This window comes from Chiloscyllium plagiosum, chromosome 7 (assembly GCF_004010195.1).
Source record: "Chiloscyllium plagiosum isolate BGI_BamShark_2017 chromosome 7, ASM401019v2, whole genome shotgun sequence".
Taxonomy (NCBI): domain Eukaryota; kingdom Metazoa; phylum Chordata; class Chondrichthyes; order Orectolobiformes; family Hemiscylliidae; genus Chiloscyllium; species Chiloscyllium plagiosum.
Genome location: NC_057716.1, coordinates 21,871,809 through 21,895,212, shown reverse-complemented (window position 1 = coordinate 21,895,212; position 23,404 = coordinate 21,871,809). Strand labels below are relative to the sequence as shown.

The 23,404-nt window shown below is 42.5% G+C and overlaps 1 protein-coding gene across 6 annotated transcripts in view; it reads right to left on the bottom strand.

Moving 5' to 3' along the window:
- Positions 1–23,404, bottom strand: part of LOC122551398 (double-stranded RNA-specific editase 1-like) — a 322,482-nt gene that overhangs the window by 49,905 nt on the left and 249,173 nt on the right. For all 6 annotated transcript variants that reach the window (XM_043693228.1, XM_043693225.1, XM_043693226.1 and 3 more), the window contains one exon: positions 4,723–4,837. In XM_043693228.1, the coding sequence (XP_043549163.1) occupies positions 4,723–4,837 (115 nt within the window). The remainder of the gene's footprint in view (positions 1–4,722; positions 4,838–23,404) is intronic.

Genomic DNA, 23,404 nt, shown 5'->3' with positions numbered 1-23,404 from the left:
AACCAAATCCCATTGCCTTTATTCTTCTTCAAATAATATGTGATGTATCGACTTCAAATATTTATTATTTTGCCTGAAGTGAGACCATTTCTCTGATATTAGATGCACCAACTTTGCATAAACAAATTCTCTCACTCTCTAATTAACAAATTTGTACCTATGAATTCTCATCATTGACCGTGAATGTAAGAAAATAATATTTTATTCATTTCTTATAAACTTTCTTAATTGTCAAACTCCGATCTCTGGGTAAATATCTTCCAATTCTTCAACCATGTTTTCATTCATGTTACTCCATCTCCTACTTTGTGGCAATCATGAGTGACTGCATTAAACAATTCTGAAAATTCATATGCATAATGTCTATTGCACTGTCTTTATCTGTTCAGTCCTGCCTCAAAATCAAATCTATTAGTTTGACAAGCACAAGATACTTCCAACAAATTTATGTTGATTGCCCTTGTTTAAGCCATCATAAATCATTAACAACTAACACTGGACCACGTTCCCTTCATGAATAAGGGTATTACATTGAACTTTCTCACATCCCCAGCACAATGTGCAAATGGATGAAAGGTTCAAAAACTGTGCTAAGAGCTTCTGTAAGCAAGTTTTGAAAAGATTTATTGTCAGGTTGAGGTTCTGGATGCGAATCTGCTTGCTGAGCTGAAAGGTTCGGTTTCATGACTTCCAACTCACATCCGGAACCTCAACCTGAGCGACAAATCTTTTCAAAACTCGCTAATAAAAGCTCTTATCACAGTTTTAAAACCTTTCATCCAAAGGTTGCAGCTTGTAGCAAACTCACATCAAGAGCGTCTGTTCTCTCTTCTTTTGAATTCCTTCAATATCAACTACGTTGAATCAAAGGGTAGCAACATATTTTGAAAATCTTTACCCTTTTTGTTTTGATGTAAGCCAAGCAGAAAGGTCATTAAGATAATTATTTCCTTTCGTTTCTGTTAGGGCTACAAACTTGGCTTCATACTGTCGTCACCTTCATAGCGTACAAATTACAGAAATATTATAAACTATGGCAAAATTAAATATACTGAATTACCCCATAATTAAGTAAACCAAAAGTGCTGTGAAGGACAATTTCTTATCTGACGTTGGATAATTGCACTATGAATGGAAAACACTGGTCGCTGTGCAGGACTCCAATTCATAATATCAAGACCACCTTCAATTATAGGCTTGTAACTTATGAGACAACTGTATTAGTAAGTAAAAATTGCTGAGACAGAAAGAGTATCAAGTACAGGGGCTGGGAGGTCATGTTGTGGCTATACAGGACAATGGTGAGGCCAGTTTTGGAATATTGTGTGCAATTCTGGTCTCCTTCCTATCAGAAGGATGTTGTGAAACTTGAAAGGGTTCAGAAAATATTTACAAGGATGTTGCCAGGGTTGGAGGATTTGAGCTATAGGGATAGGTTGGATAGGCCAGGGCTGTTTTCCCTGGCGTGTCGGAGGCTGAGGGTTGATCTTATAGAGGTTTATAAAATCATAAGGAGTATGGATAGGGTAAATCCACAAAGTCTTCTCCCTGGGGTGGGCGAGTCCAGAACTAGAGGGCATAGGTTTAGGGTGAGAGGGAAAAGATATCAAAGAAATCTAAGGGGCAACTTTTTCATGCAGAGGGTGGCGCGTGTCTGGGATGAGCTGCCAGAGGAAGTGGTGGAGGCTGATACAATTACAACACTTAAAAGGCATCTGGATGGGTATATGAACAGGAAGAGTTTGGAGGGATGTGGGCTATGTGCTGGCAAATGGGACTAGATTGGGTTGGAATATCTGCTTGGTATGGACGAGTTGGACTGAAGGGTCTGTTTCTGTGCTGTACATCTCTATGACTCTAAAGGAGCGAAGTTAAAAATGAGTTGAAAGGACAATTGGGAATATGATAGATTGTCATGGAAGACAAAACTCTGGTCACCTCATCATTGAATTGTTAAACCTGTTCAAAGACCAAGGCCCTGATCACCTTCGTAACTATTAATTTCACAGCTTAAAATGTATTTGCCATGATGAAGACAAACAGAAAAGAAAGTGAAACATAAACTATCTAGTAGTTAGTATAGTTTCATTATGGTACACTGCAGAAGGAAACAAATAATTATTTAAGTTTGAGAGTTTGGTTGGTATTGTTTTGATAGTTTATAATAAACATCGTAATTCCAATTTATAATAATCTTATGTGTATATAATATTAAAAAGTGAATATTTTAACAATAAATTACAAGAGTAAATATAAGATAGGAAGTCAATGCAATATCAAACAACTGTTAAAAAAGGGTCTGACATTGCAAGAGCAAAGATCATGCACATACACAATGAGCATGAGGTTTATTACGTTTACACAAAATAAAACTGAAGGTGTATGAATCCTTGCCTTTTTAAAGTGAAATTAATCTTAAACAGTAGTACAAAATGGGCAGTATTGAGTTGGTTGCTTATTACATGCAGTGTCAAACATGCATTTCCTTGCAGTGAACAGAGTTAATTATTAGGGGTGGTATAACAAGTGGCATTCTTTACTAGGCGAAAGTGACGACTGCCGATGCTGGTCAGTAGAGTCAAGAGTGTGGTGCTGGAAAAGCACAGTAGGTTAAGCAGCATCCGAGGAGCAGGAAAATCAACATTTCAGGCAAAAGCCCTTCATCAGGGATGAGGGTAGGAGCCTTAGGAGTGGAGAGGTGAATGGGAGAGGGGGATGGGGCTGGGGAAAGGTCGCTGAGAGTGCAATAGGTGGATGGAGGAGGAGGTAAAGGTGATAGGTCGGAGGTGAGGGTGAAGTGGATCGGTGGGAAGGAAGATAGACAGGTGGGACAGGTCATGAGAATGACATTGAGCTGGAAGATTGGAACTGGGATAAGGTGGGGAGGGGAAATGAGGAAACCTGTTGAAATCCCCATTGATGCCATTGGTTTGGAGGATCCTGAGGTGGAAGATATGGCGTTTTTCCTCCAGATGTTGGGTGGTAAGGGAGTGGTGACGGAGGAGGCCCAGGACCCGTATGTCCTCAACAGAGTGGGAGGGGGAGTTGAAGTGTTCCGCCACGGGGCAGTGGGGTTGGTTGGTGCGGGTGCCCCGGAGATGTTCTCTGAAGCGGTCTGCGAGTAGGCGTCCTGCCTTCCCAATGTAAAAGGAGACCGCACCGGGAGCAACAGATACAGTAAATGACATGTGTGGAAGTGGAAAGTGAAACTCTGATGGACGTGGAAGGCTCCTTTGGGGCATTGGACAGAGGTGAGGGGGGAGATGTGGGCGCAGGTTTTGCAATTCCTGTGGTGGCAGGGGAAGGTCTTGGGAGGGGAGGGTGGGTTGTTGGGGGCGTGGACCTATTCTTTACTTTCCACTTTGCACTCCCACTCGATGAAATTTCTGCGCAATACAGCACAAAAGCAAGGTAGTGATTTTAAACGTTTACCCTGTTTAAACCAGAGCTGTGTACTGTGATCAACCTGGGCGGCACACTTTAGGATGTCAGGAGAGGCTGCAGAAAGGATTCATTGGAATGGTATCAGGTATGACAGACTTCCATTACATGGAAAGTCGAGCCCAAGGTTAAGAAAAAATTGGTACGGGAGTTAAAGATACATGCAGTGCGTTGATTGAGTAATTAAAAGGAAAGGGGCAAAAGGATGAGTAACCAGAAGAGACAGATTTAAAAGGTTAATGCACAAAACAACCAGCAGCAACATGTTTTGTTCGACAATGAGCAATGACAATCTGGCATGTACGACCTAACTAAGGCGGTTGGAGCTTTCGATAACTTTCAAAAACAAATTGGATAAATATTTAAAGGTGATCACAATACTGGCCAAGTGAAAAAATGCAGGAGATTGGAACTATAATTGTGTAGTCTTTCAAAGAGACTCCTTCATTCACAATGTGAAAAATTAATTATGCACTTTTCATACATGACTTTCATACATTACCACATTTCACCATTTAATACTAATGCAACATACATTGTTATACAGATTCGTCTGTTGCGCATACGATAAAAATTAACAATTTTTCACATTCATTAATATACTTAAGTACTTCATTACGACACAAAGGGATGCTGAATACATAGTGTGAGTGATGAATATTAGAATAGAAAATTTATTCCACTTGTGAGGAAAGTCTTTATAAAAAGTCACTAGTTACAGCTGCACAGAGTTATCCATCCTCCTCAGTCACAGGATAATGATTTATTTTAATTGTTCTCCACTTAGTATCCTTCATTTTGCACTTAAAATTTTGACAAATGATAAATGGTTAGAAATGAGGGTTTCTACATATAAATGTAATCTTACAATCAAGTCACAAACTAATTTATGTTTCCTTATGCATAGAGGGCAAAAAAGGGGAAAGACCAACAATAAAACTTAATTCACGATTAATTACGAAAATAAAATTTTAATATTTAGGCCTTCACATAGTACATTTGACAGCATGGAAACAGGTTATTTAGGCCAGCTGAATTTTTCCAGTGTTTATCCTCCGTGCAAGTATTTTCTCATTTACTTTAGCTCGTAACATAATTTTCTATCCCTTTGCTAACTTTCCATTGAATTCGTCTATTCTGCTCACCCCAAACATTCATTTAACACCTGAAACTTGTTTTTTTTTAAAATGTCAAATAACTGAAGCACATTTGTACAACCTAATTTATTCCAAAAGAAACCCAACATGCACATGTGAAGAAATGAGACAAATTGCACTATACCTGTTGTCATGACAACACCAGCAAGAACTTTCCTCCGTGCATGAGGGGAGGTGAAGTTGTCGGTTAGTTCACTGAATTTATCCACCACTAATCGAGCCACTGCATCTGCCAATACCTAGTCAGAGGAATGAGGTCAGACATTCAGGTCAAATGCACATTGTTCACAAACATCCTTTTTTTCTGGTCTAAACTAGCTTTTAATTTACTCAGCGTTGCATTTTGTTGACTAGAATTGCACAGAAAGGTTATAATTAAAAATGATACAGTATTCCTAAGCTTGATGTGATTAATACAAGATTCCCTTAAAAGGCTGAACATTACAATTACATATACTGTGATGCATTCTCACATCTCCATCTTTTGCTTGACTTGTCTGAATGAAAAATTCCAGAAGCCACATTTGATTTACACATTGCAGTTCACTATTTGGAAACAGAATATATGCAGATAAAATAGACCTTTCACCTCTAGAATTTGTGTTCAAACCCAGCCTTGGTTGATGCAGGAAAGCATTGTTGGTCTGTTGATCGAGTCCATTGCAAAATTAATCCAGTTCCTAATCGGCATGGACCAACAGCACAAAGCAAACATTATTTCACCTTAATTAGAGAAAGCGAGGACTGCAGATGCTGGAGATTCGAGTCGAGAGTGTTGCTGGAAAAGCACAGCAGGTCAGCAGGAATGATTCCTGATAAAGGGCTTTTGCCCGAAATGTCAACTCTCCTGTTCCTCGGATGCTGCCTGACCTGCTGTGCTTTTCTAGCACCACAATCTACACATTTCACCCTAATTGGCCATCTTAAACAGTGAACCCATAGAATGGCTGCTGTGAGAAATGGAAAATTGTTCAGTAGGAGATGCTCCTTTACAACTAGGGGTGATGGACGTTGCTGGTATCAGGTCCTTCTTGAGCTCTCTGCAGCCTTGCACTTGGCCAAACACACTAATCTTCTGCAAGACATCTCTTTTTTTGTATGACTGTCATTGCTTGGTCCTACTCTCATCCATTCAACTTGTTTCTGGAAAATAGCTTGTATTTTTAGCCCAAAACCTCGAAGATCCCCAAGGATCTATCCTAGGAGGTTCTCCTCATCCATATCCTTCTCCTTGGCTTCATAAATCCGTGATTAAGAAAGCGAATGCAATGTTGTCAATTATCTCAAGAGGGTTGGAATATAAAAGCACCATTGTGCTACTGAGACTTTATAAAGCTCTGGTTAGGCCCCGTTTGAAGTACTGTGTCCAGGTTTGGTCCCCACACCTCAGGAAGGACATACTGGCACTGGAGCGTGTCCAGCGGAGATTCACACGGATGATCCCTGGAATGGTAGGTCTAACATATGAGGAAAGGCGGAGGATCCTGGGATTGTATTCATTGGAGTTTAGAAGATTAAGGGGAGATCCAATAGAAACTTACAAGATAATACATGGCTTGGAGAGGGTGGACGCTAGGAAATTGTTTCCGTTAGGCGAGGAGACTAGGACCCGTGGACACAGCCTTAGAATTAGAGGGGGTAAATTCAGAACAGAAACGCAGAGACATTTCTTCAGCCAGAGAGTGGTGGGCCTGTGGAATTCATTGCCGCAGAGTGCAGTGGAGGCAGGGACATTAATTGTCTTCAAGGCAGAAATTGAGAAATTTTTGATGTCACAAGGAATTTAGGGCTACGGGGAGAATACAGGTAAGTGGAGTTGAAATGCCCATCAGCCATGATTGAATGGCGGAGTGGACTCGATGGGCCGAATGGCCTTACTTCTGCACCTATGTCTTTTGGTCTTATAACTTGAAGACTCTCAGGACTGCCTGCATTGTCAGATAACAAATTATTTTAACCGTAAATTGGGATGATCAAAATAACGGCCTTGAATCCGACACTAAATTCAATTCACCTGCCACAAATGCCATTCTTATTATGAGTCGCTGTCTCAAGAATTTTCATAACAGCAATGCTCTCTTTGATCCTTTGCTTTCCACCTTTGTTCCATCCACCCTCCCAGCTGTACCCTCTGATTTCAACCATTCCATTCTTCCCCACACACCTTCAAATTTATTCTAAGAGCCTCTTACACACTGGATACTCAAGTTACAGGAGATCAAGCGATAATACAAATATAATAAGAGCTGTTGTCATCATGTCATAGAGATGGTGCACCACGGAAACACATCCTTTGGTCCAACTTGTCCATGCCGACCAGATATCCTAAATTAACCTAGTCCCATTTGCCAGCACTTGGCCCATATCTTTCCAAACCCCTCCTATTCATATACCCATCAAGATGCCTTTAAATGTTGTAATTATACCAGCCTCCACCACTTTCTCTGGCAGTTCATCCCATACGTGCACAGCCCCTGTGTGAAAAAGGTGCTCTAAACCTATGCCCTCAAGTTCTGGACTTCCCTACTCCACGGAAAAGACCTTGTCTATTTATCCTATCCATGCCCCTCATGATTTTATAAACTTCTGCACTGTTACCCCTCAGCCTCCAATGCTCCAGGGAAAACAGTCCCAGCCTATTCACCCTCGCCCTATAGCTCAAATCCTCCAACCCTGGCAACATCCTTCTATATCTTTTCTGAACCCTTTCAAGTTTCACAACATCCTTCCGATAACAGGGAGACCAGAATTGTACACAGTATTCCAAACATGGACTAACCAATGTGCTGGAGAGTGGTAACATGACTTCCCAACTGCTATACTCAATACTGTGACCAATAAAGTATACCAAATGCCTGCTTTACTATCATATCAACCTACGACTCCACTTTCAAGGAATGATGAATCTGCACGCCAAGGTCTTTTTGTTCAGCAACACTCCTCAGGACTTTACCATTAAGTGTGTAAGTCCTGTCCTGATTTGCCTTTCCAAAATGTAACAGCTCACATTTATCTAAATTAAACTTGATGCGCCACTCCTCAGCCCATTGGCCCATCTGATCAAGATCCCACTGTATTGAGGTAACCTTCTTCGCTGACCACTACACCTCCAATTTTGGTGTCATCTGCATTAGTCAATTCTGTATCCATATGGCTAGTTCTCTCCCTATTCCATGTGATCTGACCTTGCGAACCAGTTGACCATGAGGAACTTGTCAAATGTCTTACTGAAGAGCAAGTCCATCGCTCTGCCGTTATCAATTCTCTTTGTTACTTCTTCAAAAAACTCAGTCAAGTTAGTGAGACATGATTTCCCATGCACAAAGCCATGTTGACTATCCCTGATCAGTCCTTGCCTTTCCAAATACATGTAAATCCTGACCCTCAGGGCTCCCCCCAACAATTTGCCCACCACCGATGTCAGACTTGCTGGTCGACAGTTCCCTGGCTTTTCCTTACCACCTTTCTTAGATAGTGGCACCACGTAGGCCAACCTCCAAGTCTTCCGGCATCTCACCTGTCACTATTCATGGTACAAGTATTTCAGGAAGGGGCCCAGCAATTACTTTCCTAGCTTCCCCACAGAGTTCTAGGGCACACCTGATCAGGTCCTGAGGATTTATCCACTTTTACGCATTTTAACATATCCAGCACCACCACCTCTTGTAATATGGACATTTTTCAAGATGTCACCATCTACTTTCTCTCATTCTATATCTTCCATGTCCTTCTCCACAGTAAACACTGATGCAAAATACTCATTTAGAATCTCCTCCACCTCCTGTCGTTCCACACACAGGCTACTTTACTGATCTTTGAGGGGCCCTGTTCTCTCCCCTGTTCCCCTTTTGTGCTTAATGTATTTATAAAATCCCTTTGGATTCTCCTTAACCCTATTTGCCAAAGCTACCTTGTGTCCCTTTTTTGACCTCCTGATTTCTCTCTGAAGTATATGCTCTTTATACTACCTCAATTTCTCAAGTCATTCAGCATTTCCTACACCTATCAGCCTTTCCTTTCACCCTAACAGAACATACTGTCTCTGGACTCTAACTATCTCACTTTTGAAGGCTTCCCAATTTCCAGCTGTCTCTATCTGCGAACATCTGCCCCCAATCAATTTATGAACGTTTTTGCCTAATACTGTCAAAATTGACTTTCTTCCAATTTAGAATTTTAACTTTTAGATCCAATCTATCCTTTTCCATCAATGTTTTAAAACTGATGGAATTATGGTGACTGGCCCTAAAGTACTCCCTGACACCTCAGTCTCCTGGTCTATCTCGTTTCCCAAGAATAGATCAAGTTTTGCACTTTCTTTAGTAGGTACATCGACACACTGAAGCAAAAACCTTTCTTGTACACATTTAACAAATTCCTCTCCACCTAAACCCTTAACATTATCATAGTCCCAGTCTATGTTTGGAAAGTTAAAATCCCCTACCATTACCACCTATTACTATTCACTGACTATTGGGTGGGGGGGAGGGGTCGCCTGCCTTCCCTTGCTTATTTCTCAGTTCCACCCAAATAACTTCCCCGGACATATCCCGAGGAATATCCTCCCTCAACACATCTATAATGCTATCCCTTATTAAAAACACCCCCCCCCTCTCTTGCCCCCCTTTCTATCCATCCGATCACATTTTTATCCTAGAACATTAAGCTGCCAGTCCTGCCCATCCCTGAGCCATGCCTCTGTAATTGCTCTGATATCCTAGTCCCATGTTCCGAATCATGTCCTGAGTTCGTCTGCCTTCCCTGTTAAGCCTCTTGCATTGAAATAAATGCAGTTTAATTTACCTCATTCTCTGCTTGTTCCTCCCTGCCCTGTCTGCTTGACTTGCTCCATTTCCCAAGTATACCAGTCTCAGACTGATCTCTTTCTTCACTATTTCCTGGAGTCACCTTACCAGTTTAAATCCTCCTGAGCTGCTAAAGCAAATCCCCTTGTCAATAATTTAGTCCCCTTCCAATTCAGGTGCAATCCGTCATTCTTATGCAGGCCACTTCTACTCCATATGAGATTCCAATGATCCAAAAATGTGAGCCCTTCTCCCATGCACCAGCTTCTCAGAGCCATGCATTCATCTGCTCTCTCCTCCTATTCTTACCCTCACTAGCACATAGCACTGGAGGTAATCCAGACATTACTACCCTTGAGGATCTCCTTTTAAAAATTTCTGCTTAACTCCCTATATTTTCCCTTCAGAATCTCATCCTTTTTCCTTCCTATGTCATTAGTTCCAACGTGTACAATGACCTTCTACTGGTTCCTCTCCCCTTTGAGAATATTCTACACAGTCTCCGAGATATCCTTGATCCTGGCACCAGGGAGGCAACACACTATTCTGATTTCTGGCTGTCTGTCTGTGCTTCTGAGTAGAGAGTCTCCTATGACAAACGATTGCTCCTCATTAGATTCAGGCCAGTCTCCGTACCAGTAACTTGTGGCTGTTCGCACTACATTCCCATGAGAGTCCGCCATCCCCAATATTTTCCAAAACACCATACTTATTTGAGACGGGGAGAGCCACAGGAAACTCCTGCACTACCTAGCTCCCTCTCCTATCATTTCTGGAGATAACCCATCTACGTGATTCTATCTGTGTTTTTCTCCCTTCTGATACCTGTCATCCAACACACTCCCTAGCTCGTGTAAATTCCTCATTGCTTCGAACTCCACTCCAACTGATCCATGTGATCTGATAGGACTCGCAACCAAACACATTTACTGCAGACATAATCATCAGTAACATGGAAACACTTCCTAATCTCCCACATCTTACAGGATGAGCACATCACTTTACTGAAGACCATCTTTGCACACTAACAATCTACAAATCCAGAAAAGAGCTCAGCCTTACTGCTCTAAAAACCACCAATTGAGGCTAACTTAATACCTATGTTTTATATTATTTAAATTTAATCAAGAGACAGATCATAATAAACATATAATCAAAAATAACCCAGTCTACTCACTATTGTAGATTTACAAAAAAACAGCAAAGTTACACTTAAAGCTATGCACTTTGCTGCTGCCATGCTGTGAGCTCTCTCACAAAGGTTCCTCCAAGGTCAGCTGTGAATTTCACTGTTTGTTAATTTTTCTCAGACGCACTTGGATGTCCAGAAATAATTGAACTCAAAAAGCAAAGGCAGTGGTCATGCCCATTCACTGCTCTGAAAGATAGCAGCGTAGATTTCTCACAGGAGAAACAGGAATGATGAAGGGCTTATGCCCAAAATGTCAATTCTCCTCCTCCTCGGTTGCTGCCTGACCTGCTGTGCTTTTTCAGCACCACACTCGGGACATTAAAATCCCCTTCAGAGCACATTTTGCTCCCTTGTCACCCTCTGTACTTCCTCCAAGTCTTGTTCAACATGGAGGAATACTGATTCATTGGACGAGGGAAGACAGTATGTAGTAATCAGCAGAAGGTTTCTGTGCCCATGTTTTAACCTGAAGCCATGAGAAATCATGGAGCCCAAAGTCAATGTTAAGGACTCTGAGGAGAACTCCCTCTTGACTATATACACGGTGTTTCCATCTCTGCTGGGTCTGTCCTGGCAGTGGGACTGGACATTATTTAGGGATGGTGATGGTGCATCTGGGACATTGCCCATCATGAGTATGACCATGTCTGGCTGTTGTTTGACTCGTCCTTCAGACAGCTCTCACAATTTGGCACTAGCCCCCAGATGTTAGTAAGGACGCCTTTGTAAGGACAGCAGGGCTGGTTCTGCTGTTGTCTATTCCAGTGTTAAGGTTGATGTCGGGCAGTCTCTCTTGTTTCATTCCTGATGAAGGGCTTATGCCCAAAACGTCAATTCTACTGTTCCTTGGTTGGTGCCTGACCTGTGCTTTTCCAGCACCATACTCTAGACTCTGATCTCCAGCATCTGCAGTCCTCACTTTCTCCTAGGGGATTTCAATGTCCACCACAAAAAGTGGCTTGGCAGCAATAACTATTGATCGGGTGCTAAAGGAAATAGCTACTAGAATGGATCTGGAGCAGGTCTGCCGGCTGCAGATCCATGACTGTATCAATAAGAATGATCACTATGCAGTTCTTGCAAAACAGAGGGCTGAAGCTTTCGCAGTGCTCTTCAGTCAGAAGTGCCAAGTGGATAAGCCATCTTGGCCTCTTCCAGTGGTCCCCAGCGCTACAAATAAAAGTCTTCTGACAATTCAAATCACTCCACGTGATATCAAGAAAAGGCATTGGCTACTGTAAACTCTACAGACCTTGATAACATTCCGTCAATAGTATTAAAGATTTGTGCTCCAGAACTTGCTGTTCCCTTGTCCAAACTGTTCTAGTATCTACCCAACAATGTGGAAAATTGCCCAGATATGTCCTGTACACAAAGAGCAAGATAAATCCAACCCAGCCAATTACTGCTCCATCAGTCTATTCTCCATCATTAGCCAAGTGATGGAAGGTGTCATCAACAGTGCTATCAAGCAGCACTTACTCAGCAATAACTTGCTCAGTGACACTCAGTTTGGGTTCCATCAGGGAAGCTCAACTCCTGACTTGATTACAGCCTTGGTTCAAACATAGATGAAAGTACTGAGTTCCAGAGGTGAGTTGAGAGTGACAGCTTGTATTCAATTGAGTATGGCATCAAGTAGCCCGAGCAAAACATAGGCTTCAGGGGAAAACTCACTGCTGGTTGGAGTCATACCTAGCACATAGGAAGATGATGCTGGAGGTCAGTCATCTCAGCTCTAGGACATTTATGCAGGAAGTTCTTCCGGATAGTGTCCTAGGCAACCAACTTCAGCTGCTTCATCAATTACCTTCTTTCCATCAGAAGGTCAGAGTAGGGATGTTTGCTGCTGATTGCACAATGTTCAGCACCATTCGCCATTCCTCAAATACTGAAGTAGTCCATGTTCAAATGCAATGAGATCTAGAGAATATCCAGGCGTGGGCTGACAAGTGGCAAGTAACATTTATTCCATACAAAAGCTACATAATCATCATCTCCAACAAGAGACAATCTAATCAACTTGTGTTTCGTTCAATGTTGTTACCATCATTGACTCGCCCACTATCAACATGCTTGGGGTTACCACTGATCAGAAACTCAACCGGACTCAGCACATAAACACAGCGGCTACAAAAGCAGGTCAATGCTAGCAATACTGTGATAAATAACTCACCTCCTGGCTCATCAAAATCACTATTTACAAGGCACAAGTCAGGAGCGTGATGAAGTAATCCCCTCTTGCCTAGATGGTCCAGTTGCAACAACACTCAAGACGCTCGACACCATCCAGGACAAAGCAGCTCATTTGATTGGCACCACATTGACAAACATCCACTTGCTCCACCTGACACTTCGTAGCAACACCTGCAGGATGTATTGCAGAAATTCACCCAAGACCCTCAGACAGGATCTTCTAAACCCACAATCACCTTCATCTTGAAGAAGGTGGGCAGAAAATACATGTGAACACCACCACCTGTAAGTTCCCCTCGAGACAACTCACCATCCTGACTTGGAAATATATCATGTTCCCTTTCTGTCGCTGGGTCAAAATCCTGGAATTCCCTCCCTCAGGGCATTTTGGGTCAACCCACAGCACAGGGACTGCAGCAGTTCAACAAGACAGCTCACTACCACCTTCTCAAGGGCAACTAGGGATGGGTAATAAATGCTGGGCCAGCCAGCTATGTCTACGCCCGAGTGAATAAGAAATAAGATTGAATAACCACCAAATCTATTTACCAACAGGAAAGGTCATTCAACATTTGACAAGCTGATCTCAAAATCAATAAAGAAATGCAGTGCCATCTTCACCTAAATGGCAAAGGAAAAATCACACAGTATCTAATTTCCCATAGCACAATATTGGTGCAATGATATGACATAGCCTTCAATTGGCCAATCAATCGCAAACACAGCATGAACTGTAAGCAATTATGAAGACTAACTGCAACTACAAATTGTTGTTTGGAAAACAGTACATTTGTACTAATATACAATTTGTGGTGGTGTGGCAGATGTACACTAATTGATCCAACTGCTAAAACCAATCTATTAAAACTATTGCAATAAAAATGCAAACTACTTCATAAATTTGCTCATCTCAGACTCCTAATTACTCCCAACTAACTGAAGGGGAGCCAGCCACACATTTCATGGTAAATTAAATAAATATTTAATAGCCCAGAATTAATTAGGCAATTAAACAGCTGCTTTTCACATCAGATCATGTTTTTTTGCAGTGAGGAAAATCTTGATTAAAAGAATTAGGTGATCCATACAACATGTGTTACTTTCATGTGCATTCCTACCTTCACTACGTTTACCTACATTGCAGCTAGAACTGGATCTGAGAGTTGAGAGCTTTCTTGGCAATTGGGTTTCAATGGTACGTCACTACCATATTTTAAATCAACATTACATTTATAGACTTAATTCTAATTATTTTAATTAACCTGTTCAAACATGCTGCGTCACATAACAGCATAGGTGGGAGTTGAATCTGAACCTTCTCACCCAGAGGTAGGGACACCACTTTTGCATAACAAGATCTAAGGAAGGGTCACCGGACCCAAAATGTTAACTCTGATTTCTCCTCAGAGATGCTGCCAGACCTGTTGAGCTTTTCCCAGCAATTTCTGTTTTTGTTTCCAGAAGCATATTTATACTACTGACATTGTGTTGTTCTGAAATCTGAGGGTCCTAGTTGTAGATTTGGATACCACAAGCAGGATCTTTTTGTCCCTTAAAAATAGAGCCAATGGCCAGAACGCTAGCCATTGCCACTAATAGTAGATTCTGCAATAAAGGCAATCAAAATTTCTGTTTAAATTAAGATGCTAAAATTAAAAATCTCTCACTGAGAGTATGTTGACAGCTGATGTGGGATTTTAGTGGGTATATAGGTTGCACATTGGATCAGGCAGACCAGGTGCACCAGAAGTGGCAACAAAGTACAAAAAGTGTCATGCGGCACCATTAATTCAGATGGATCCTTGTAAAGATGGGAAGGACATTCAGCTCTGGCACGGTACTGAAGGTGTGTCCAAGTTGCTGTGAGAGTGAATCTCCATTTGCTTGAGCAGTACAAAGGGTCATCCTCCAAGGAGGAGAGAAAGCGATAAGGTAGCCAGTTTTAATAGGGACTTCAGCTGGCAAAGGCAAGGAAGCAAACAGCTGATAAAACTGGAGCATAACTCTTAGATTTTGTGTCTGTTCAACAATATGAAGCAATACCAGAAGACAATACAATATTGGAGTTGAATCAGGTCATTCGGTCCACTGTGTCTGCTCTGCTATTCAAGCATGTCTGTTACGTTTGTCAACCCCATTCTCCTGCCTTCTTCCCGTCACCCTTGATCCCCTTATCAATCAAGAACCTAATCAAATACAGTCTTAAATACAGTCAATGACTTGGCCTCCACTGCCCTCTATGGCAATGAGCTCCACAACCATACTTTGACTGAAGAAATTCCTCCTCATCTCAGTTATAAAGGGTTGTCCCTTCACTCTGAGGTTGTGCCCTCTGTAAAGTTTAAACAGAAACCCTCTTATCCTTCCAAATACCATCAAGTACAGACCCAGAGTCCTCAACTGCACTTCGTATAACAAGTCCGTCACCCTCAGGATCACTCGTGAAGCTCCTGTGCACCCCCTCCCCCCAACATCGCCAGCTTATTATTCCAAAGACATGGCACCCACACTACCCACAGAACAGTTCTGCCCTTGTATTGTATCCCTCATGAAAGGAATGCTAACATTGTATTTACCCTCCTAATTGCCAAATGAACCCATATGTTAACCTAAAGAGAATCCTAAACTAGGCCTCCCATATCACAATGTACCTTTGACATTTCCAAAGCCTTTCCTCGGTTAGAAAATAGTCTATGCCTCTATTCTTCCTACTCAAGTGCATTATCTCAATTTCCCACACTGCATTCTATTTGTTCCTTCTTTGCCCACTCTCCGAGCCAGTAAAAATTGGAACAGTCTCCCCACGTCCTCAGACTAATTGTCCCTTGATCTCTTTTTGTGTAAGCTGCAATCTTCAGTTCCTTCATCCAGATCATTCATGCATAATGCAACTAGTTATGGTCTCAACATAGATCCCTGTGGAACTCCATGAGTCACCAGCTGCCATCCTGAAAAAGACCCCTTTATCCACACACTCTGCCTCTACCAGTCAGCCAATTTTCTGTCGATGCAGGGACCTTGCTCTGAACACCATGGACTCTTTACTTAGCAGCCTCCTGCGAGATATCTTGTCAAACGCTTTCTGGAAATCCAAATAGATCAAGTCTACTGGCTTTCCCCTAACTTGTTTGTTACCTCTTCTAAGAATTCTAACAGATTTGGCAGGCATGACCACTCCATGCATTTCCAAGCACTCTGCAAACTCATTCTTAATACTGTACTTTAAAATTTTACCAACAACTGAGATCAGGCTAATAAGGCCGACAGTTTCCTGTCTTCTGCCTTCCTCTCTTCTTAAACAGGGATCTTACATGAGCCATTTGCCAGTCCTCTTGAGACTCTTCCTGACTCAAGTTATTTCTGAAAAATCACCACTAATGCCTCTATAATCTCATCAGCTTTGCCGTTCAGAACTCTGGGGGTGTAGCCCATTTGGTAATCTTCCAACTTCCCCACACATTTTCCTTAGTGATGGACACTACACTCACCTCCCTCCTCTGACTCTCTCAAATTTCTGGTATATTTTTGATGTCTTCCACTGTAAAGGGTGATGCAATGTACATATTCAGTTCCTCTCCCAATTCTTTGTTCCTCATTACTATTTCTCCAGCCTCATTTTCCAGTGGTCCATATCCACTCTTGCCTCTCTCTTACCTTGTAGATATCTAAAAAAAACCTGCAATCTTCTTTTATATTAATATTAGCGTAATCTCATATTTCATCTTCTCCCCTCTTATTGCTATTTTAAGTTATCCTCTATTGGTTTTTAAAAGGCATCCCAGTCCTTTGGCTTCCCACTATTCTTCACTACATTGTATGCTTATCCTTTTATGCACTCCCTGACTTCCCTAGTCAGCAATCCCATTTTTCCTCGGGATGAATTTCTGCCATGCCTCCTGAATTATCCCCAGAAACCCGTCATTGCTGTTCCACCGTTTTCCCTGCTTGGCTCCCCTTTTCATGAACTCTGGCCAATTCCTCCCTCACGTCTTTCCAGTTAGATTTATTCAATTATAATACCGCTATATATGATTCCAGCTTTACACTCTCAAACTGCAGGGTGAATTTTATCATAATATGGTCACTGCCCCCTAGGGGTTCCTTCACCCTCAGATCCCGGTGTCTGCCTCTTTACTCATCACTAAATCCAGAATTGACTGTTCCCTCGTGGGTTCCAACTCAAGCTGCTCCAAAAATAAACTTGCAGACATTCCACAAATTCCCTTTCTTGAGATCTACTAGCAAACTGATCTTCCCAGTTCACTTGCACAATGAAGTCCCCTATGATCACTGCAATAGTGTCTTTCTTACATGCCTTTTCTTTGCCCTGATTTATTTTCTTCCCCTTCGTACTGACTACTGATAAGAGGCCAGTATAAAGCTCCCGTCAGAGTCTATTTTTCTTTGCAGTTCCTCAACTCTACCCACAGAGTTGCAAGGCGTGGAATCAATCATTTCTCGCTATTGATTTAATTCAATTTCTTACTAATTAGGTAATCCTGTCCCCTCTGCCTGTTCTTTTGATAGGACGTATCCTTGGATATCTCAGCCTTGATCCCTTTGCTGCCACATTTCTGTGCTACACATATCAACCTGCCAATTTCAATTTGCACTACAAGCTCATTTACCTGATTTTGAATAGTGTATGCATGTAAGTACAACACCCTCAGTCCTGTGTTGACTGTCCATTTTCTCATAGTTGTCCCCTTTCGTGCTGTGCCTCAAGAGAGGATTCCCAACCTATTCCATACCCTGTGGCCAAAGATTTGTTCTGAAAACTCGAATAATCTCTGATGAGCCCTCCCCTCTCTTTTAACTTTTTCTTAATCTTCCATCTTACTGACACCTTCCCCGGCCTAACTATTTAGTTTAAAGCCATATCCACTGGCCAGGTTATGAGATTCAGTGGCACTCTGGTTCCAGCACAATTCAGGTGGAGCCTGTCCATTGCAACAGCTCCTTCCTTCCCCAGTACTCATACCAATGTCTCATTAATTACAACCACACCAATCTTTGACCCGCGTGTTTACCTCTTGAATTTTGTTTATCCTATGCCAATTTGCTTGTGATTCAGGTGGTAATCCAGAAATTGTTACTTTCGTTGTTCTGGTTTTCAATTTAGTCCTGGCTTCTGACATTCCCTCAGCAGTACCTCTTTCTATCTCTAATACTGGTACTTACATGGAACATGACAATTAGATTTTTCCCCTCCCGTTCCCCTCTGCAGCTCAGATGAGATATCCTGAACCTAGGTATCAGGCAGGCAAAACAGCCTTCAGGACTCCCAATCCTGGCCAGAGAGAACAGTGTCTATTCCCTGACTAGACGATCGCTCATTACAACTACATTTCTCTTCTCTCCCAAATCTTGAAAGGTTCCCTGTACCATAGTGCAATGGTCAGTTTGCTCATCTGCCCTATAGCCCTCACTCTTATCCACACAGGGAGGAAGAATTTCAAATCTGTTAGACAAGCTCAAGGGCTACATGCAGGAGAGGCGGCGGAAACATGGGTAAAAGGAAGGCAGCAGTGGGGGATGAGGGGTATCTAGGCAAAACACATGGCATCCTCGACATGGGATTGAACACAGGAGGCTGCAATACCTGAACATGTCAGAAAACACATGTCACCAGAAACTATGACTATTCAGGCAGATAGTTACACAGATTTGTCTCTTTATCACAGAAGACCTCACAATTTGCAGAACTGCTCACTATGTGCTGCCAGTAGTTGCCAAAAATTTCTTTTTTGAGGAGCTCAAAAAAATGCCTTGTTCACTTTCACATCCTGAAAGGAAGTAGAAGGAAAATTAACAGTGAGAATTCTTGAACCTGGGCTGACAATGAAGCAGGATGCAATACCAGGGATAAAATCCAAGCCAGCTGTACTCTCTGAAAAATGAATCATAATGGATGCCATATAAAATTAACATATTGGCTAGATCAAGTTCAATAAAGGTTAAGAGAAATGCTGACCGATTTTGGTTGGTACAAGGACCGAGGCATAGCGTGCAGTTTTGTTGTGTTTGTGAACCCTCTTCAGATCCTGATTTCTTCTACATGAAGGGATGAAAACTGTTCACAAATCAAGAGTGTGATCATATTAAGCCATGGTATACGACAGGTATCATGTCTCAAATTTAGTATTTTTCTGTCTCAACAGTAAAATGTTCGGTTTGTTTTCCCTAAACCCAGACTACCCAGTCATGGATTGTGGATATTTCATCAAGTGCAACTTACAGTTCATTCAGCATGTAATCCTGAATTGTAATTAAGTGTAATTTCTGTGACAAAACTACAGTTGTCTGCATTTATTCACACTGGAAGACACATCCTGTTTGTGAGTCTATAACAGAATGCGGGAAAATGTGAAGTTAGGCAGGAAGAAGAGCAGTGGTGAATATATATAAATGAAAAAAGACTGCAGAAGGCTACAGCCAAGAGAAATTTAGGGGTACTGTGCATAAATCACAAAAAGCTAGCATACACGTTCATTGGAAATTTTGGGAAGGCAAATGTCTTTTGGCCATAATTTCAAAGTGAATGGAATATAAAAATAAGTAAGTTTGCTATAACTATGTAAGACCACACCTAGAAAACTGTGGACAGTTTTAGTTCCCTTATCCATAGAAAAATATACTGGTATTGGAGGCATTGCACAAAAGTTCTATGTACTTTCAGCTTTGGAGGGATTTTCTGATGTGGACTGGTCAAATATTTTGGCTTGGTCTCATTCAAGTCGAAAAGTGTGGCGGAGGAAAAGCGCAGCTGGTCAGGCAGCATCCAAGGAGCTGGAGAATCAACATTTCGGGCATAAACCCTTCATCAGGAATGTGGGCTTATGCCCGAAACATTGATTCTCCTGCTCCTCGTATGCTGCTTGACCTGCTGTGCTTTTCCAGCAACACACTCTCAACTCTGATCTGAGGCATCTGCAGTTCTCACTTTCTCCTTGGTCTCTTTAGAACTTAGAAAAATGAGAGGCGATTTTATTGAAACATACAAGATTCTTAGGGAATTGACAGGATAGATGCTGAGAGGTTGGCGCCCTTGTTGGAGACTGTAAGACCTCAGGATATAAAGTCAGATTAAAGGGTCAACCGTTTAAGTCAGAGATAAGGAATTTCTTCTCTCAAAGGGTAATGAATCTGTAGAATTCCTTGCTGCAGTGGTCTGTAGAGGCTGGGACAATGCTGAGACAAACAGATGGTTAATCAGAAAGGGAGTTAAATGTTATGGGGAAAAGGTAGGAAAGTGGAATTGAGATTATCACAACAGCCATGATCTCACTGACTGGCAAATAGACTCAACGGCTGAATGGCCTATTTCAGCTCCCAAGCCTGATGGTTTAAGAATCTGTTTATCTTTTTAACATATTACTGAATGACTTGGAATAAAGGAATGGAGAGCTGTATATGCAAGTCTGAAAATACCACACATTAGGAAAGAACGGGCAGTACGGTGGCTCAGTGGTTAGCACTGCTGCCTCACAGCGTCAGAAACCCAGGTTCAATTCCCGCCTCAGGCGACTGACTGTGTGGAGTTTGCATATTCTCCCCGTGTCTGCGTGGGTTTCCTCCGAGTGCTCCGGTTTCTTCCCACAGTCCAAAAATGTGCAGGTTAGGTGAATTGGCCATGCTAAATTGCCCGTAATGTTAGGTGAAGGGGTACATGTAGGGGAATGGGTGTGGGTGGGTTGCTCTTCGGAGGGTCGGTGTGGACTTGTTGGGCTGAAGGGCCTGTTTCCACACTGTAAGTAATCTAAAGTCAGTAGCACAGCTGGGAGAAGGGTGTCGCAAAGCAAGTGTTCAATGTCAGCCAGTCTGATTTTCTTCATTTCAGAGCCAAGCCAAATAAATGAGCTTTCTTTTGAGTGTGGTGAAAAGCTAGCGACTGGAACTGAGTAAAAGGGGTTTGGGAGTCAAGTAAGTTTAATTAAAACAGAAATTGCTGGAAAACCATATCAGGTCTGTTAGCATTTGTGCAGCAAAGTAGTCCAGTGACTCTTCTTCAGAACTGATGGTAGCTATGAGTCAAAAGAGTGGTGCTGGAAAAGCACAGCAGATCAGGCAGCATCCAAGGATCAGGCAAATTGCCGTTTCGGCCAAAAGCCCTTCATCAGGAATGAGGCTGAGAGCCTCAGGGATAGAGAGATAAATGGGAGGGGGACGGGGCGGAAGGGGAAAGTAGCTGAGAGTTCAATAGTGGATGGAAGTGGGGGTAAAGGTGATAGGTTCGAGGGGAGGGTGCAGCGGACAGGTGGGAAGGAAGATGTACAGATGGGATGGATCATGAGGAATGTGCTGAGCTGGAAGGTTGGAACTGGACTAAGGTGGGGGGGAGAAGAAATGAGGAAACTGGTGAAATCCACATCGATGCCATTGGGTTGGAGGGTTCAGAGGCAGAAGATGAGGTAGCTATGAACAGGTTTTTATTTATGCAGAAGATAAGGGGATGGGGGTGGAGAATGTCAACATTACAGCTGAAAGGGAGGGGGAGGAAGTAAACAGGCAGGTGTTACAGTTTAAGCGATTGCAGAGGAAGATGCCGTGGGTCTGTAGATCGTGTTGGGAGTGAAGGATGAGTGAAATAGGGTGTCCTAGAGGAAACATCCGGGCAAAAGGCTGACAAAGGCAGCTAGTAATTCTGGTGGAGTGGGTACATGACCACAAGATCTCACCATCCAAGGCTCTAAACACCTTCGAGGTAAAGCAGTGCTTTACCTACACTTCACTCAATATAGTTTATTGTATTCACTGCCCGTAATGTGGTCTCCTCTACACTGGGGAAATGAAGCACTGACTGGGTGACCGCTTTGGAGATTGCCTACATTTTGTCTGCAAAAAGGACCCTGAGTATCCGGTTGCTGTCACTTCAACACACCATTGTGTTCTCTGGCCAACATCTGTCTCAGGCTTGCTGAAGTGCTCCAGCAAAACTCAGTGCAAGTTGGAAGAACAATACTTCATCTTCCACTTGGGAACTCTGCAGCCATCCCAACTTAGTAGCAAGTTCAACAATTTTAGGGCTTCAGCACTGCAGTGATTGGAACCAGGCGGGATTGTGTTAACTATGAGATCCTTGCTTGCGGTTGTTCACTTGAACTAATCAGGGAGTCCTGGCTGACCAATATAAACAGGGGATGGATTTGGGGTTTGTCTGCATTTCTCATGTGAACTGGTTGTATCGGGGAAGGGGTTTGGCCTTTCCCCTGTAAATTGCTGTTTCTTTCAAACTGCTGTTTATTGTTCATTGTTGACTGATTGTAATTTGTAAACTTTGATAAAATTAAATATACAGGAGATTCAGAATCTACTCGCTTCAGGGAATGACTTCAAGTTGGATGGCCACAGCCAATGTACTGGTTCCATGTAAATAAAGGGTGACTTGGTGACAGGATCCCTGCCTCTGTGCAATTATTTCAAACATCTTCTCTCATATCCTAAATCCAACCCGAAACACAAGGCCTTGTCATCACATGGGTTGTGACCACACAACCCATTGTCAGCTATTCAATCTCTCAGACTGACCATCACCCACTCCTTTGTCTATCCAAATGTTTTTCCCTCTCTTTGGATTCTATCTCCACCTATTATTTACTCCTTACCCTTCTCTTCCCCCCCCCCCCCCTATCTTCTGCATAAATACCAACGCTTTCCTAGCTACCATCAGTTCTGAAGAAGGGTCGCTCGACCCCAAATGTTAATTCTGATTTCTCTCCACAGACATGGCCAGACCTGCTGAGCTTTACCAGCAATTTCTGTTTTGTTTCTGATTTACAGTACCCACAGTTCTTTCGGATTTTTTGTTGAAGGTCCAATTAAAAGTTCCACATAATCCACTGATCACCTTCTGACTCCGACTGTACTTGAACAAAAACTTTTTACTGACATACCTATTCATATCTATCCCTTTCAAAGATCTTTTGGCCAAACTTAACTTGAATTGATGCATGTTGTGAAGAGACAGAAGGAAGCTGCAGAGAGTTATATATAGGTTGAATGAGCTGGCAAACAGTTGACAGTTTTTCTTATTTGTTTAAGGGATGTGGCTATGGTTTTTGTTTGTTCTGGAAGCTGTCAAGCTTCTTGAGTGTTAGAACATAGAACATCAAAGAATACAGCGCTGTACAGGCCCTTCGGCCCTCGATGTTGCGCCGATCCAAGCCCACCTAACCTACATTAGCCCACTATCCTCCATATGCCTATCCAATGCCCGCTTAAATGCCCATAATGAGGGAGAGTCCACCACTGCTACTGGCAGGGCATTCCATGAACTCACGACTCGCTGAGTAAAGAACCTACCCCTAACATCTGTCCTATACCTACCCCCCCTTAATTTAAAGCTATGCCCCCTTGTAATAGCTGACTCCATACGTGGAAAAAGATTCGCACTGTCGACCCTATCTAAACCCCTAATCATCTTATACACCTCTATCAAGAGGAGATGGAGACTGTGTGAGGAGATGGAGACTGTGCGAGCTGATGGAGAGTGTGCGAGGAGATGAAGTCTGTGTGAGGTGATGGAGTCTGTGCGAGGTAATGGAGACTGTGCAAGCTAATGGAGTCTGTGCGAGGTGATCGAGTCTGTGCGAGGTGATCGAGTCTGTGCGAGG